Raw genomic sequence first — 15,081 nt, 5'->3', positions numbered from 1 at the left:
TATGTGGATAGGAGAGGCAATTTCAAAAGTTTTGAGGAATGTCAGATGTTTTGGGCATGGAAAGCAAGGTCATTTGAAAAGGAAATGTAAACAAGGCATTCCTAGAAAGAATGTTTATTGCAGGAAAAATGGCAACAGAATGCCCCTCCCTTCTGGATTATGCAGAAGGTGTGGTAAGGGTAAACATTAGACCAAGAATATAGATCAGTAAGGGAAAGACAAGGTAATCCTTTGCCTCTGTCCTTGGGAAACTTCAGAGGGGCCTCAGGCAGGCCCCCACAGCAAATACAGTTCAGACCTTTCCTGCCATCATAGAATGAACCCATACTCAGAGCAATTAAATAACCAAATGGCTATTGGAATAAACCAGGCTTCTCTGGGTGATAGAACAGCTGAGGCAGAGAGAATAGGAAATTCAGGAGAAACCATAAATCAAAATTTTTGGCAAACTTCCATAAGTGAACAAAGACCAAAATTAACAATAAGAATAAATGATGTTTTGTTGTCTGGTCCAGTAGACACAGGTGCCGATGTGACTATAATTGCACCAGAATTTAGGCATCCAAATTGGCCTCTTCAGGAGGTAAATGTTCAGCTGTTAGGGATTGGAACATTATCTCAAGTGAAACAGAGTGCAAGATGGCCTGAATGTACAGTACCAAGGGGACAGGGAGGAAAATTAAAGCCATATGTGGCTAACATAGCTATGAACTTATGGGGCCATGATCTATTACAACATTGGAATACTCAGATTAATATTCCTCTAACCTCAGAAACAAATCATAAACTAACACATGTTTCTGAGAGAAATATTAGAAGGCATTGTTCTAATGAGTGGTCACCAGCCATCCAGATTATACAAGAACAATGCACAACTACTACTGATCTTTCAAAGACACCAACAGCTCTACCTTTAAAATAGTTAACCGACAAGCCAGTATGGGTTCAGCAATGGCCTTTAACAACAGAGAAACTGCAGGCTTTAGTAGAGCTGGTACAAGAGCAGTTAAATGTTCAGCATATTGAAGAATCAATCAGCCCTTGGAATTCTCCTATATTTGTTATTAAAAAGAAATATGGTAAAGAGAGAATGGTAACAGACCTTAGAGCAATTAACAAAGTAATTCAGCCAATGGGCTCTCTACAATCTGGAATCACTTTCCCTACTGTCTTACCTAAAGGATGGCCTCTTATAGTTATTGATTTAAAAGACTGTTTCTTTTCAATACCCTTACAAGTAGAAGACAGAAAAAGAGCTGCCTTCAGGGTGCCTACTTATAATAATTCTCAACTGGTTAAGAGATATCAATGAAGGGTTCTCCCACAGGAAATGTTGAATAGCCCAACCCTGTGCAAATATTTTGAACAACATCCATTGGAAGTGATATATCAAATATTTCCTAAATCTATAATTTATTATTATATGGATGATATTTTACTAGCTGCCTTAAATGCTTTACTTTAGAAATAATGTTTGAAGGACTAGAGAAAATTTTGCCTTGCTAGGGATTAAAAATTGCTCCTGAAAAGATACAAAGAGGGGATTATATTAATTATTTGGATATAAAATAGGTCTACAAAAAATTAGATCCCAAAAGGTGCAAATTAGGAGACATCAATTATGGAATCTTAATGACTTTCAAAGAATATTTGAAGACATTTCCCATCTACGGACTGTTGTTAGGGTAAAAAATGATGAACTGAGTAATTTGTTCAAAACCTTAGACGGTGACAAGGACTTAAATAGGCCAAGAGAATTATCAGGAGAAACTGAGAGAACTGGCTTTAGTGGAAAAGAAAATACAGGATGCACATATGGATCATGTGTATCCAAAGCTTGATTGCATTTTGGTTATTTTACCTTCTAAGCATTCTCCTACAGGAATTTTAATGCAGGGGGAAGATATTATATAGGAATAGATATTTCTATGAAATAAACAGAGTAAAAAATTAAAAACTTATGTGGAAGAGATCTCTGACTTGATTATAAAGGGAAAATTGAAACTTTGTCGATTAGCAGGAATAGACCCAGCAGAAAATGTAGTATCTTTAACTAAGGATGAAATTGACAAATTATGGGCAGAAAGTCAACCTTGGCAAAGAGCAGTAATTTTTTGGGAAGGATTAACAGCAAATATCCTAAAAGTAATAGAATTCAACTTATAAAGAGAGCTGATTGGATTTTGCTTTGCATTATATACAGGAAACACCCATATATGGAACTCATACATTTTATACAGATGCAAACAAACATGGAAAGGCAGGTTACAAATCAGAAAATTTAAGTAAAGTGGTTCAAAGTCCTTATAATTAGTTTCAAAAATCAGAATTGTATGCTATTCTGTTAGTATTAATAGATTTTTCAGAACCTCTCAACATAGTTACAGACTCTCAGTAAGCTGAAAGAGTGGTATTACATATTGAAACTGCAGAATTTATCCCTGTTGAGTCAGAATTAACTTTGTTATTTTTTCAGTTACAAGATATAATCAGGAATAGGAAGTAGCCCTTATATATAATTCACATCTGATCCCATATGGGCCTCCCAGACCCTCTAGCACAATGTAATGATGAGATTGATAAATTATTGATAGGAACTGAGCTGGAAGTCTCAGAATTTCATAAAAAACATCATGTCAATAATAAAGGTTCAAAAAAGGAATTTGTGTTGGACAGTGGTGTCGCATGCCTTTAATCCCAGCACTCGGGAGGCAGAGCCAGGTGGATCTCTGTGAGTTCGAGGCCAGCCTGGTCTCCAAAGTGAGTTCCAGGAAAGGCACAAAAGGTACACAGAGAAACCCTGTCTTGAAAAAAAACAAAAACAAAAAAACAAAACAAAAAAAAAGGAATTTCCATAACCTGTCAACAAGCCAATAAAATTGTAAGGAAATGTCCTACTTGTTCTTTTTACAATCAGACTCCACTACCAGCAGGATGTAATCCAAAGGGTACTCAGAGGAATGAAATCTGCCAGATGGATGTGTTTCACTTTGCAGAATTGGAAAACTGAAATATGTACAACACACTATTGATACATATTCAGGATTTCAATGGGCAACTGCATTGAGTTCTGAAAAAGCTGATTCGGTAATCATTCATTTGCTAGAAGTTATGGCCATCATGGGTATACCTGCACAAATTAAAACTGACAATGCTCCAGCATATGTCTCTGCTAAAATAAAACAGTTTTTTGCTTATTACAATATAAAGCATATTACAGGTATACCACATAATCCTACAGGCCAAATCGAACTCTAAAGGATGTGCTAAATAAACAGAAAGGGGTAACAAAATCCCCCAGAAGTAGATTACATAATGCTCTATTAACTTTGAATTTTCTCAATGATAATGAGAAAGGAACAACAGCTGTGAAGAGACTTTGGATAACAGAAAAAAAAACCTACAGAATTAAATCAACCTATACTTTAAAGATGTGCTGACCTCAGAATGGAAACCAGGATATGTGTTACAGTTTGGATGAACTTATGAATTTGTTTCTACAGGAGAAGATAAGCTATGGATACCATCAAAATTGACAAAGGTTCAATTTGAACAAGAGAGACCTTTTAATTAGAAGAGGTGATAGTTCATCAACCAGCATGATCATCCATCCCATTTAAACTAACTTATACCACTAACAAATGCTTTTCACTTGGTCAGATATAACTTGCCAAAAGGGAATCTCCACAAGATTAGGCTTGGGGAAGGGGTTTTGTTTTTGTTTCTCAGGAGAATGAAGGGTAAGGAATCTGCAGAACACTGGACAAGTGAGACATCTGAAGATAAAGGACAAATCATTGAGAAAAAATGTCCCAAGAAAAGGAGTAAATTGGCCTATTGGTAATCATATATAAAATTTCATAAATCTTCCTAAATGTTTGTTTCTGCTCTTCTCTTTACACAAATGGTGTTTTTGTATTCCCCGTTCAATTAAAAATTAAATCTGGCTTTGGAGTTGGAGAATGGCTCTCTCCTTCTCTAAACCAAAGCTTGTTGTTAAAAGGAAAATGCAAAATCTGTCATGTCAGATGAAAGAGCCATCTGATATGTGACAGAAGAAAACCAATAAATTAAGGGGATATTCTATTGCCACTAATCTTATTTCTTTGGTTCTATTTTGATTATTTAAACTTTTCTTAAGGTATGTATTTTATATCAAAATTTATAAGATATACATATATACATATTAAACTTTTGTTATGATATTAATGGTCATATAAAGTACTAACTAATTCTAGATAAGAGGCTTCATTTAGCTGCCTATACATGTTTTTTTGTTGGAGTCTCTATCACTTTTCTGCAGGGAATCACATCCAGGCCTAACATTGGATTTGAAGTCTCCAGAAAGCTGATGGTGCCCCACAACAATTCCACATGGACAATAATAATAATACCAAAAAACTTACAAACATCTACCACAGATCAGCTTTGGACTACAAACTGCTCAGAACAATTACAAAATGGCTAACTGAGATGATCCAATTTCACAGACTACTTGAACAAGGACTTGAAATAATCCCTGAACTTTGGCATTATGCAGAGAATGGTCAACAAATGACATAGCTACCTTTCCTAGAACTTGGCAAAATAAGTCAAAATTTTTCCTTTCAGAATCCCCTAATGATGCCTTCACCTACAAACAGCAGAAAGCAATTTTAAGAACTTGATGCCCACATTTCCAAAGAAGTAGTGTGGGGCAGGTGGTTTTTGGTCTTTCAATGTGTTTTGGGTTTTGGATAATTTTCATTGTTTAGGAGTATTGGTTACAACTTCTTGTTGTTACTGCTTAGGATAAGGGCTAAACAAAGAAGATTAGATTTAAGGTTCTTGTTTGAAAAAAAAAGATATATAGAAATGATAGAATAGAGGGTAGATTATTGAATCTACTCTGAAAAGAAAAGAGAGGATACAGATATGATATAGATAAGAAGGTAGATTTTTTAATCTATTTTTAAAAGACAATTACGAATTTTAAATACTTTACATTAGATTGGGTTTTTATATAATGTATATAAATTATATATATTGAGATTGTTATTGTTAAAAATGCTATATGTATATTTTTAATCTTGTTCAGGATATTGTACTTAGTTCATTTAACAATGTAATGAAATTTGTTAATGTTATTATTACCAAATATTTATTACATAAAGAAATGAAAGTTAGTAGTTAAACATTACAATCGAACTTGTAGTCATATTAGGTATGTTTTCAAGGCTAAGCAGAGATATTATTTTAGACAGACAGGTCATCTTCAAACCCTTCAGAGATCTACAAAATATGGCATTTAAAATGTTTTAATAACTTAGAATTTTATTCTTTTTTTATGACTATGAGACATGGCAGCAGCTGGCAGCATCTTCTCTGTTGTGCCTTTCTCCTTCCTCCTTTCTAGTTAGAATGTTCCACCTTACCCTATTCTGCCTCACCATTGGCCAAACAGCTTTATTTATCAACCAATCAGAGCAACATATGTTCACAGCTTACAAAAAAGACACTCCCAATCTAAAACATGTTTCGAAAAATAAAAAATTGCAACATAAGGTTACCAATGGTTAAAAACACCCTTAAATGTACAGTTAAATGGCATTAATCATATTGTTTTATAATCATTAATATCATCCATTCCAGAAATTTCATCTTCTCAAATAGAAACTCTGTTCCTATTAAATAATAACTGGCCATCCTATACCCAATAATTCATGGCAACAAGCATACTACTGTGGTGGTATTGTGTTCCCTGAAATACTGTGCACCCTAATAAACTTATCTGGAGTCAGAGACAGAACAGCCACAATATTAAACATAGAGGTTAGGCAGTGGTAGCACATGCCTTTAATCCTGGCATTCCAGAGGCAGAAATCCATCTGTTCAAGGATACAGCCAAGCATGGTGACTCTTGCCTTTAATCCCAGGGAGTGATGGCAGAAAGATAAAGATATATAAGGCGTGAAGACCAGGAACTAGAAGCATTTGGCTGGTTAAGCTTTTAGGCTTTGGAGCAGCACAGTTCAGCTGAGATTCATTCCTGATGAGGACACAGAGGTTTCCAATCTGAGGAAACAGGATCAGCTGAGGAACTGGTTAGACCTGTTAAGATTCCTGCTACATACTACTTTGCACTATTCTAGTTACTTGGGTGTAAATGGAAAATATACAGTATTTATCATTTTGTGTCTGGCCTATTCCATTCAACATAATGTCTTGAAGGTTTATCTATGTTTAGCATATGTCAGAATTTCGCTCCTATTTTAAGGCAAGTACATTTACCCTCTGAGCCAACTCTCCAGTCTTTATCATTTTCTTTATAACATCTACTAACCTTCTCTGGTGTAATGTATCCTGCCTGGCCCTTAGAATTCTAGGCAATTTAATAGGCTGTGGAAGATGCACAATCCATGGCAAGGCACCTAGGATATGAAGACAACTGCGGCACAGTGCCTGGGTATAAGGATTAATTAATTTGTGGTATGGTCAAGGGGGTAAAGACCTGTAAATAACAAGGGTAATACATTACTGCAAGGGCTTTTGCATGTGCATTGGGTATAGTGTGGACAGAAAGGAAGGAGTGAACAATTTTAGGATGAGGCCGAGGAGAGTGTAAGGGAGTAGTCACCTAAGATGCAGTCATGATGGAGGGCTCATTTGAATGGCAGGGAGACACCTTCTCCCTAATATATCCATGAATGTACTATAATCAGTAAGAAAGGGTGAGGGGAACTTGAAGAACTGTAAGTGGGTGGTTAGGGTGCATACTCAGGGAATGAGTGACGAGGAGGAAGTTAAGAGGTAAGACTAGAGAGTTGACTTAGGGACACATTGAGTGACACACTGAGTTCATACTGGGCAGTGACAACATTAGGCATGTTTCTTGGAATGCTCCATTTGGTTACAGGGGGATGACAGGAAGCTAGGGGACAGACTTCAAAAAAGCTACTTAGGAGACTTTCTGAAAGGGATGAATATACCAAAATTAAGGGAGAAGTGGTGGTGATGTAAAGAGAATGATAGATCTGAAGATGGGCTCGAAGTTTTGGCACTGGCTGAGATCATTAAAAGATTAAGCATACAGAAAACATAAATAATCTCAGGGCTGAGCCCTAGAGCACCAAAGTGAGTTAGGAAAGATGGTGGGCCCAAACCAGAAAAAGGTGCAAATGACTGTAGAACCACAGCCTAGGGAAAAAATGCACTTCTGAAAGAAGGAAATAACAACACAAATGCTCAGGGTAAGTAAGGGAAGGGTTTGGCAAAATGGCTGTGATAAGATCAATTGTGACAAATGAGTGTGAGAAAGAAGTCCAGTTGAAGTGGGGTCAAGACAGACAAGAAAGAGAAAGGCGGTGGTAAATACATATGCATAAAATAGTTCTGATGGGTGTTCTAATAAAGGAAGGCAGACAACTGCAATGATAGCTGGAGGATATCATAAAGTCAAAAGGGTTGTACTTTAGGGTATACCAGCATATTTATACAGCAATGGGAACAGAGGAAGGATAGAAATAACTCAGCTAGAAAGTTCTACAATAATGTGCAAGAAACAGATGATAAAAGCAGGCAAGAACAGGTACTAGTTTGATGAACTTAGAGGCTCATTCATGGAAACTACAAGTAATGTAAAGAACAGAAATTCCTCCGCAAGTACTGGTTGCAGACCTGAAGCCCTATTCACACACTGGCTCAGCTGTATGACCAACAGCCCAAGAGACTTTGCAGAGTAGAATTCACTGCCAGTTTCAGTCACATACAAATGGCTGCTCCAAAATTCCTACCAAATGACCCAGCAATTCACTCAGGTATATGCTCTGCAAATTGAAAGCATGAGTTTCCAGGCTGAATGGCATGCCCAAAGTCCCAGTACTTTATAATGTGACTGTATTTGGAGGCAGGACCTTTAAAGCAGTCACTAAAGTTCTGACCCAATATGACTGCTGTCTTTAAAGATACCAAGGAAAGGCCATGTGGGAAGAGGCAAGAAGAAGATGACATGGCCATCTACAAACCAAGAAGAGAGACTTCAGGAGAGACTAACCCTACTAGAACTTGCTTTTGGTCTTCCATCCTCCATAACAGTGAGAAAATATACATTTGTGGTTTGTGTTACCCAGTCTGTGGTCCTTTGCTATGGAAAAACTCATATATCCACATAGAATTAACTAATTGTAGGTACCTCATTGGACATTATAAAGGCAGATTAGGAGTCTGGGGGGCTGAAGGGAAAAAGAATGGCTTCTGTTTGGGATGACAAATAGGTCTGGGGACTAGAAAGAAGTACTGGTTACAAAGCATTATGAATGTAGTCTAGGACACTGTATTGTGAGCACTTTAAAGTGGTTAATTGTGTGTTAAGTGGATTTGACTTCATTTTCAAAGAAAGGTGTAACTATACAAAATAATCCCCATCAGGAATATACAATATGGAGGTCCTTGGTATTTTATTATGGAAATTTGGTCTGCTGCAAAGGAAAAAGGCTGTTTATGTGTGTAAATATATGCTACCAAATGACAGGTACATGTATGTGGGACAGCAAAACAGTTAAACATAAACCAGATCAACATACCAGTGCAAATCTATGTCCAAAGCTTATCCACTCCTTTTCTATGAGAGCCTCAAATCCTTTAATGGTCCGGTAATAACTGTCCAACATCAGCATTGCCAGAGATGTGAGCTGGGATGTTCGGTCCCACCCATCACTGCAGTGGATCACCACAGACGTTTTCCCAGATTCTATTTTATCAGCAATTCTTACTGCCCCAGCAAGCAGCACCTTCAGAAAATTAGGTAAAATAGACAAGGCTTCATTAAGTGTTAACCTCTGTGAAAAAGTTTGGATGTTCCAGCCTATAAACAATATAAGAATGCCATGTAGGGCTGAGGCTCTACTTCAGTAAGTCCCTAGGCTCCAGCCCCAGTACCCCAAACAAAACAAAACACAAAACAAATAAACAACAACAAAAAACCACAAAATTAATTAAGAATCACTAGGAAGTGTTGGCATCATGTTTTTTTTTAACTATGAAAAACATCAAAGTAAATGGTGTCCTTTATTGAAGGGTCATAGGGTTCTGTTAAAAACCTGACTTACTAGGTATGGCACACACCTGTAATCCCAGCATTTGGGAGGCAAGTTCAGACTAGTCTGAGTTATGTAGTGAGTTTAAAACTATCCCAGACTATACAGAAAGACTCTGCCATTAAAAAAATAAAGAAATGTTGGGCTAGAAAGCTGGCACAGCAGTTAAGAGTCCATATTGTTCTTGAAGTTTTTGGTTCCTGGAACTTAAGTCAGGTGGCTCACAAACATCTCTAAATCCACCTTCAGGGGATCCAATACAGTCTTCTGGCCTCTGCAGGTATAGATGCTCACATGTGCACATACCAACCACCATAAGTATATGTGTATATATATGTATGTATGTATGTATGTATGTATGCATATGTGTATAATTAAAAATAAGACCAAATATTAAAAAAAAAACAAGGAAGGTGGTGGAGTCAGGAGGATCAGAAGATCAAGAGAACTTCAGCTAAACAGTAAATCTGGAGGCTAGCCTGGGCTACATGAGACTCTGTCTCAAAGTTAATTGTTTTTAATTGATAATTAAAACACTGTGTATTTTTGTCATAAAAGCCCTCCACAAAGACCATAGTCCAACTGTTTCCAAGAAGAATGCTCAAAAGCTCTCATATATAGCCAAGATGTATTAATCTGTGGTATAGAAAAACCACTTTGAAATAGGAATATTTATGACAGATGTTAGATGTCTAAATTGGAAAGAAGATAAAAGATTGAACTAATTTACCCTTATATATTCCAGCCAATGTGTCCCATCCACATTGGATAGCCACCGTGACTCATCAATGGAAGGGTACACGATCTCCTTTAATTTACGTAGTGACTCCCTCATCACATGAATATTGTGGATCTCCAAAAACACAAGTTCTGCATTAGGATAAGCACTTTCGCTTTCATATCCTCCACCCTTTGCCTATAAAAAAGCAAAAGATATGCATCACTTCTTCTGAAATTAACTTTTCTACTGTATCTACTGTAACCAGACATTAACCACTAAAGAAGCAATAAACTCCTATACCCTTTCATGGTTGCCCTACAACTGCCAGAACACAACAGTATACCATGGACTGGCAGCACAAAACAGAAATGCATCTTCTCACTGCAGTGCACCTTCACCACCACCAAATCTAAGTTCTCAAGGCCAGAAGGCTGAAATACAGGTGCCACAGGGTCAGCCTCCCTTGGAAGCTTCTGGAAGAATATGCTACTTACTTTTCTCATTGCTGTGACAAAGTATCTGACAAAAGTACTTAAGGAAGGAAAGTGGCTCACAGTCTGAGAGGACATAGTCCATTACAGCAGAGAAAGAATAGTGATAGATGTGAGAGGTATCTGGTCACATTAATGGTCACTTTCTCCATTTTATTTAGCCCAGGACCCAGCCTAAGAAATGGAGCTGTCCACATTCAGGGTGAGTCTTCCCTTCTTAGTCGAACCTTCCTGGTATCACTCTCAAAGTCATACCCGGAGTGTGTCTATATGATTCTAAATCCCATCGACTGATGATCAAGACCAACAACCACAGAGCATACTTACTACTCCTTGGCTCTCCTGTTCCTAATATCCCTAGGAATTCTAGGTTTATACACTCATTGCCTTAATCTCTACTTCCATACTTGCACTTGATCTTCTCACCTTTGTCTCTGCTTCTGTTGTTCTCATAAAAAAAATACTTGTTGGGCTAGCAAGATGGCTTAGCAGAGAAGGTACTTGTCACCAAGCCTGGCAACCTGAGTTTTACTGATACCTAGGACCCATATGGTAAAAAGAGAGAACTAAATCCTGCAAAGTTGTCTTTTGGCCTATACATATGAGCATGCACACAAATAAATACAATAAAAAAGCAAGTCTGTCATGCTGAATTAAGGCCCATCCTAATCTGTCTTTGGTTTAACTTGATTACATTTATAAGGAATCTTTCAAAATATACTTTCATAAGTACTAGGAGTCAGGATTTCAATGTATTCTTTTTTTGAGGATACAATTTAAGCCTTAATAATCCTCCTTTACCCATTATGGTTTTTAAGTCAGTACCAACTGGCCCTTACTGAAAGTTCCTTCTGCTACCAAGAAAATGTCATACTGCCATAAAATTTCTGCATAATGAAACAGTTTAGAGTTCTGCAACCACAAAATTTATCTTAACAATTTAATAAGAGAAATAAATCTAACAAAAAAGAAGATAAGGATGACCTCTTAGTAAGCTTATAAAAAAATGGTCTGTAGCTAGCTTACATTTTATAGAGGTCAGTATTCAAAACACATTTATATGAGAGTGCAGAGAAACTGGTAGGAATCTAAAAAGCTTCAACTGCTGTGGAAGACAATTTGATGGTTCATCAAAAGTTACACAAAGAATTCCCATATTGTCCAATCATTATGAACATTTGTATGCAAGTTTTATTTAAATACCTGTTCTGAGTTCTTTGGCTTGTATACCCATGAATATAAGAGTTGTATCACAATATCCAATAGTTATAAGCAATTTAAATGTCCAGAAACAGATAGTTAGGCAAATAGAATGTAGTCTTTATATATAATGGAATATTATTCACCCATAAAAAGGAATGGAGTACAGATGCAACAAAATGGATTAATTTTTAAAATGAGTGAAAGGAGAGAGACACAAAGGAGTACTTAAATGTATGAATTCATTTCTATGAAGTGTCCAGTTCAGGGGAATCTCTAAAGATAAAAACATATTAATTGGTACCAGAGGCTGGGAAAAAGGAATGGGGACTGACAGCAAAATGGGTACAAAGTTTCTATTTGGGGTGATAGATTCAGATAGTAGTGCTACTTTTATAGTGAATATATTGGAAGTCATGGAAGTGTAAACTAAGGAGTTTTGTGTTACTTGAATTTTATCTTGATGAAAAGGTACACATATATGTAATACAAATACAGGCTATTAATTAAGGCTGCAACCAACTATCCAGTGTATACAAATGTCCTGCCCTAGCTTAGTATTGGGAAAATAATGATTAAGTGGAGACTCTGGTCTTTTCGGCTCTCCAAGTATGGTGGGGTGTGGTAGACCAGCTCCAACTTTTTTCCCAGGGGTACTCTTGAGGAGAGGATTAGAGGTATCAGATAGAAGAGCAGAGGGGAGAGAAATAGTTAGAAACACAGGATAGCCTCCGGAGGGCCAGGATCATTATCCACTGCCCCCATCTCTTCTAAAGGGCTCTTTATAGGAATGCCAAGGGGTGGAACAAAAGACCTCTCTGTAGCACAGCCAAATGCAGACCCTTTCAATCACTTGCTAACTACACATATGGTCAAGCAATCCTCTAATGCAGCCCTGGTGAGTAAAGCAAGCTCAGATCTCAGTAGGAAACCTTTGTGGGCCTCCATAACTACCCCTTCTTGATATAATAAAGGGCCCTCAGGACCCTCAGATAGACTGTGCCTGTTTTAGGTCATCCTTCTTGAATAATCTTCCTTACCTGTCATGAAGATACACTTTCCATCAAGCATACTCTGGCTTAAGTTAGAAGCTATCAAGAAGAAAGCTGCCCATCTTTGACTACCAGCCTCTGGCAGGAGGGGGTACAAAGCTTAACTCAGCTCCAACTCCGGTGCCTACAAAGAGCTTGCAAATAGTTACAGTGATCTTCACAACTGCCACACCTCCCAGTAAAGGAGTAGAGTATAATAAAGATGGAATGTCCATATTAGAATGGGTCTAATGTGACTACACCAGTCTTAGCTGCACCAAGCCCTTTTGTAAATCAAAACTCTCTTCTAACAGATGTTCAATAAAATTTTCAAGAGACAATTTTGATTCCCAGGAGAAAACAGTCATTTCAAAACACTTCAAAGTATCCACTCAAGTAAAGAAAACTCCATGCTAATTATAAAAACACTTTTAGTTGTTTAAGTAGCTGATATATACATGTGTTCCTTCCACAGCAGTAGAATTTCTGTACAAACTAACTCAATTGTGGGAGGCCTACCACTTTTTAAACAGGAACAGATGAGGAGTGGAGACTTTTAGGAAGAAGACAGCAAAGCTCCCCTAATTATGACATCTTTGCTTAAGTTTTCCAGGGACCATTGAGACCATAAAATTATATCTTGGGCTACCATAAAAAGTGTTCAGAGTAATAAAAACTTCAAGATGCTTCTAATGTCATTGATTTAGTTTATCCTTTAAAAATTAATGTTACCTAATTTGTCTGGACTAGACAGATATTGATGGAGTAATAAAAATGATTCTAATATGAACTTACATTCAACATTTACACTTTTTACAAACCTATATTCAAAAAGAAAACTATAGGACTATTTTACAAACTTTACCACATATCTAGAAAAGATCTCTTAACATCACTATACATATTTACAACTAACATGAATATCACTATACTTATTTATAATTTTTATAAACATTCAAAAGGAAATTCTATAGAACTATTTTACAAACTTTAGCAAATATCTAGAAGAGATTTCTTAAAAGAACTATTTATATTATTTTCTGACAAGGCAAAGAAAGAGTTTGCAAATCATGAGTAATTAATTACTGTACTGAGCTGCTATAAAGCTCATAGAAAAAAGTTCCTGTACAGCTATTAGGCCTCTGGAGGAGCGTCACTGGAGCTGACATTCCTCTGTTCTACACTCTTCACCAAAGTCAGACAGCCAGCAAGCTTCTGAGGGTACAATTTCCCCCTTCTTAATTTTTTGAAGCTGCATCTTAAGATTGCCATGAGCTCTTTTAACGATGTCAATGTTTCTCTATGGACTACATTTCCCAAGCTGCCTTTCTCTATATTGTTACTACATTCCCCAGGTTGGCTTTCTGGGTCTCAGAGAAAACTCAGCTGTAGCCAATGGTGGCCATTACTCTCCCAGTTTCATTCACCGGTCAAAATCAAGTTTCTGCTCTTTTATCATGGGAGGTTTTTGAGTCAATATTAAGTTTTTGACCTGGCACTGTCCCTGGAATGGGTTGTACTTGTCCACACACATTCAGTCATGTGCTTGTTGTCAGAAGTGAAAACTTCTTGGTGTTTCATTGGGTCAGTGAAAAGGATTGAGAGCTTTTTCAGAGAGATTTTTTTCCCTGACAGATCTTCTACTTGGCCCCGCTTGTCCCTTCCCCTAAGATGCAGAGTCCCTGATGCCTTGGCAATGGCTCCAACCCTCTGTTTTCTGTTCTGGGGGTAGAGGCTTATGTCCCCTGCAACCAACTATCCAGTGTATGCAAATGTCCTGCCCTAGCTTATACTAGGACAATAATGAGTAAGTGGAGGCTTTGGTCTTTTAGGTTCTCCAAGTCTGGTGGGACGGGCAGAGGAGATCAGCATCATTTATTGAGAGTCTATAAGAGAAGGAACATATTCTATGGGGAATCTTGTTTGCTTTTGAGTACAGTGAGGACAAAATGACTCTTTGAGAAAACTCAGCTGGAGATATTTATAGGCCATGGGATACAAATGGAACTCAGAAGAAGTATGAACTCTGAACATAAATGTGGAATATTTGTCATATGGATGGGTGACAAAGGAAGACAGAAACATGTTGCAAGGTGTTCCAGGAAAATGTATAATGTAAAGATAGAAGAGTAGGCCAGAAGTATGACAAAGATCAGTATTTAAGGAAAACAATGAAGAGTGGGGAGAGGGGAAGGGAAGGAGAGCAGGAGAGAGAGAAGACAGAAGAGAAGAAGAGGAGATGATACAATAGGCTGAACAGTGGCTCCCATTGAAGACACAATAAATCCCTGCCAACTGTGAATGCAACCTTATTTGAAAAACAAAACAGGTCTTTGAAAATGTGATTAAAGACCATAAACTGGAGGGATAATCCTGGATTACCTCAAGTGGACCCTGAAGGTCAATACAATATCCTTAGAAGAAAGAGGAGGAAGAGACAAAGAAGCACACACAGTAGGAGGAAGGCAAGTGAAGATGAGGTAGATTGCAGTGTATAGCTACAAGCTCAGGAGTGCTGCTTTGACTATGAGACAATAGAGGAGGTAAGAAGTAGACTCTCTCTT

General features: G+C 37.4%; 1 protein-coding gene across 7 annotated transcripts in view; it reads right to left on the bottom strand.

Moving 5' to 3' along the window:
* The window catches only part of Mtmr1 (myotubularin related protein 1), an 87,381-nt gene that overhangs the window by 33,200 nt on the left and 39,100 nt on the right, over positions 1-15,081 (bottom strand). For 6 of the 7 annotated variants that reach the window (XM_036174289.1, XM_036174290.1, XM_036174293.1 and 3 more), the window contains 2 exons: positions 9,805-9,990; positions 8,562-8,768 (listed from right to left, as the gene is read on the bottom strand). The exons of the other annotated variant lie outside the window; for it this stretch is intronic. In XM_036174289.1, coding sequence (XP_036030182.1) covers positions 8,562-8,768; positions 9,805-9,990 — 393 coding nt within the window. The remainder of the gene's footprint in view (positions 1-8,561; positions 8,769-9,804; positions 9,991-15,081) is intronic. 7 annotated transcript variants of the gene reach the window in all.

Source organism: Onychomys torridus, chromosome X (genome assembly GCF_903995425.1).
Source record: "Onychomys torridus chromosome X, mOncTor1.1, whole genome shotgun sequence".
NCBI lineage: Eukaryota > Metazoa > Chordata > Mammalia > Rodentia > Cricetidae > Onychomys > Onychomys torridus.
The sequence above is the reverse complement of the archived record's forward strand: the minus strand, read 5'-3'. Positions and strand labels throughout refer to the sequence as shown.